This window comes from Rhincodon typus, unplaced genomic scaffold, assembly GCF_021869965.1.
Source record: "Rhincodon typus isolate 14 unplaced genomic scaffold, sRhiTyp1.1 hic_rhity00015501, whole genome shotgun sequence".
Lineage (NCBI taxonomy): Eukaryota > Metazoa > Chordata > Chondrichthyes > Orectolobiformes > Rhincodontidae > Rhincodon > Rhincodon typus.
In genome coordinates this window covers 3213-5435 of record NW_025981139.1, presented here as the reverse complement: position 1 = coordinate 5435, position 2223 = coordinate 3213, and the positions used below count along the sequence as shown (strand labels likewise).

Genomic DNA, 2223 nt, shown 5'->3' with positions numbered 1-2223 from the left:
GGACGCCCCCGGGGTGGAAGTTCCTGCGCCTTCGTGGGGGGGTCTGCGGACTGCCGCCCCCCTCCCTTTCTTCATCCCCCCCCCCCCCCCCCCCCCACCAACCTCACTCACTCGCGAGACCAGACTGCACCCCCTCCCCCACCCCTGGTCTGGCTCCAATCGACCCCAGTCCCTTCAGGAGGTGGTCGATGGAGTGGTCAGTGGGTGGTAGGCTGACACAGAGTCCCCTGCCACAGAGGGAGAATGCGTCGGCTCACAGGATCCTACATACGCTCTCTCTCTCCCGCTTGTGTTTACGATTGACTCAAAAATCTATAAAATTGTAGAACCGCATGCGCTGAAGGATGGCTGAATTTCCAAACACTCCACGGTGCGTTAGGGTGGCTCCTGCACAGCTCAGAGTTCCCTGTGGAGCCCCTCGACGAACTGGTGGTAATGTCTTTCTGCAGGGGGCAAAACACACACCGACCGACCGATTAAATGTCTGCTTCAAATGGGGATGGGGATGGGGGAAGCATTATCCCACAATTCATGCCTCCACTCTCAAAACCGGGACCGCGCAAGGTGCGGGGAGCCGTCACAGGGCATCAGCGGATCCCTCCCCTCCCTCCCGGATCTCACCGTTATCGGCATGCAGGATCCCGCGTCTGATGAGGAAGTCCAGTGCGACCATCGCGCAGTTTGGTTTGAACTCGGGACCTGCGAGGGTCTCTCTCACCTGTAGGCAGACGAGACGAGCGAGAGGTTTTAAAAATACCAGCCGGCATTCACAGAGCGGGGCGCTAACAGGCTGCTGTGCAGGATCCGCTGGGAAGGATTGATCGTGAGAAGTAGGAACGGTACAGGCCCTTCGGCCCACGTGCCAACCTATTATCCTACGAAGATCAATCCACCCTACATTTTACTATCCTCCGTGTGCCTCTCCGAGAGTCGCTTAAAAGTCTCTGACCCCACTACCGCTGCCGGCAGCGCATTCCACACACCCCAACACTGTGTGAAGAACCTACCTCTGACATCTCCCCTATACCTTCCTCCAATCACCTTAAAATTATGCCCCCTCGTAATAGTCATTTCCGCCCCTGGGAAAAAGTCTCTGGCTCTCCACTCTATCAAGTCACCTCTCATCCGTCTTCGCTCCAGCGAAAAAAGCCCGAGCTCCCTCAACCTTTCCTCATAAGACCTGCCCTCCAGCCCAGGCAGCATCCTGGTAAATCTCCTCTGCGCACTCTCTCTAAACCCTCCACATCCTGCCTAGAACGAGAACTGAACACAATATTCCAAGTGCAGTCAAACCAGAGTTTTATAGAGCTGCAGCATAACGTCGCGGCTCTCAAACTCGATTCCCCTGAGCTGACTCCTCACCTCCTCTTTCCCGTAACCCCTTGTTCCCCTCGACCGATAAAACAGTCTCAGCCTTAAATATCGGCGGGGCTCTGGGACACAGTGCGGGGAGAAGCTGTTGTTGGCACAAGCCTCGACACAAAAGATTGCGAGGACTCAGAGAGGGAGAGAGAACTCCTCTCGTCTCGGTCTTAAATTGGCACCTCAGAGACTGGTGCCCTCTGGTCCCAGACCGTCCATGTTTCAACGAAATCGCTTCTCACCCTTCCCAGCTCCAGGGCGTGGGAGTCCCAGTCTCGTTTGGCCTCTGTGCACGAAGCAGGGATCAGCTCGACTCTGAACTGCTTCCAAACGCCACTGGTATCTTTGCCCCCTTGAAATGAGGGGACCAGACCTGCTTGGGGTGGTCCCACCAGCGCCTTGGACAGTTACAGCGAGACTTCCCCTGCTCTCACCTGATCCAGGGGCCAGAGGTAGAACTCCAGCACTTCCCCGTCGCCCACCGTCGGCTCAAACCCAGCGGGGACCTCCAGGTCGTACACGAACTGACACTCGGGGAAGACTCCCGCCTCGTCCTCGTAGGTGTAGCTGCCGTTCCCCCATTGAGGGGGGAGGGAGAGAGAGGAATCGTTAAAACATGGGACGAGGCAACAACGATGGAGTGGGTCCGGGCGGTACCAGGAGCGGACATTCCCCGGACCCCCCTCTCTCCCCCACGAGCCCAGGTCTGGTTTACCCTCGTTCTGAAGCCTGTTACGGCCTCCTGTTGCTGTGTAACAGGCTGGAGGAGGGGCCGAATGGCCTCCTGTTTCTCTATAAAAGGCTCGGGGTGGGGGGTGGGGGGGGCAAATGGCTGCCTGTTGCTATGTAAGAGGCTGTAGG

The 2223-nt window shown here is 57.6% G+C and overlaps 1 protein-coding gene across 1 annotated transcript in view; it reads right to left on the bottom strand.

Annotated features, from left to right (window-relative positions):
• Positions 1–110: 110 nt before the first annotated feature.
• tpk2 (thiamin pyrophosphokinase 2) overlaps positions 111–2223 on the bottom strand; it is a gene marked incomplete at its 5' end in the record, with an annotated part of 5172 nt that continues 3059 nt past the window's right edge. The window contains 3 exons of the mRNA XM_048594836.1: positions 111–443; positions 622–718; positions 1797–2204. Coding sequence (XP_048450793.1) covers positions 397–443; positions 622–718; positions 1797–2204 — 552 coding nt within the window. The remainder of the gene's footprint in view (positions 444–621; positions 719–1796; positions 2205–2223) is intronic.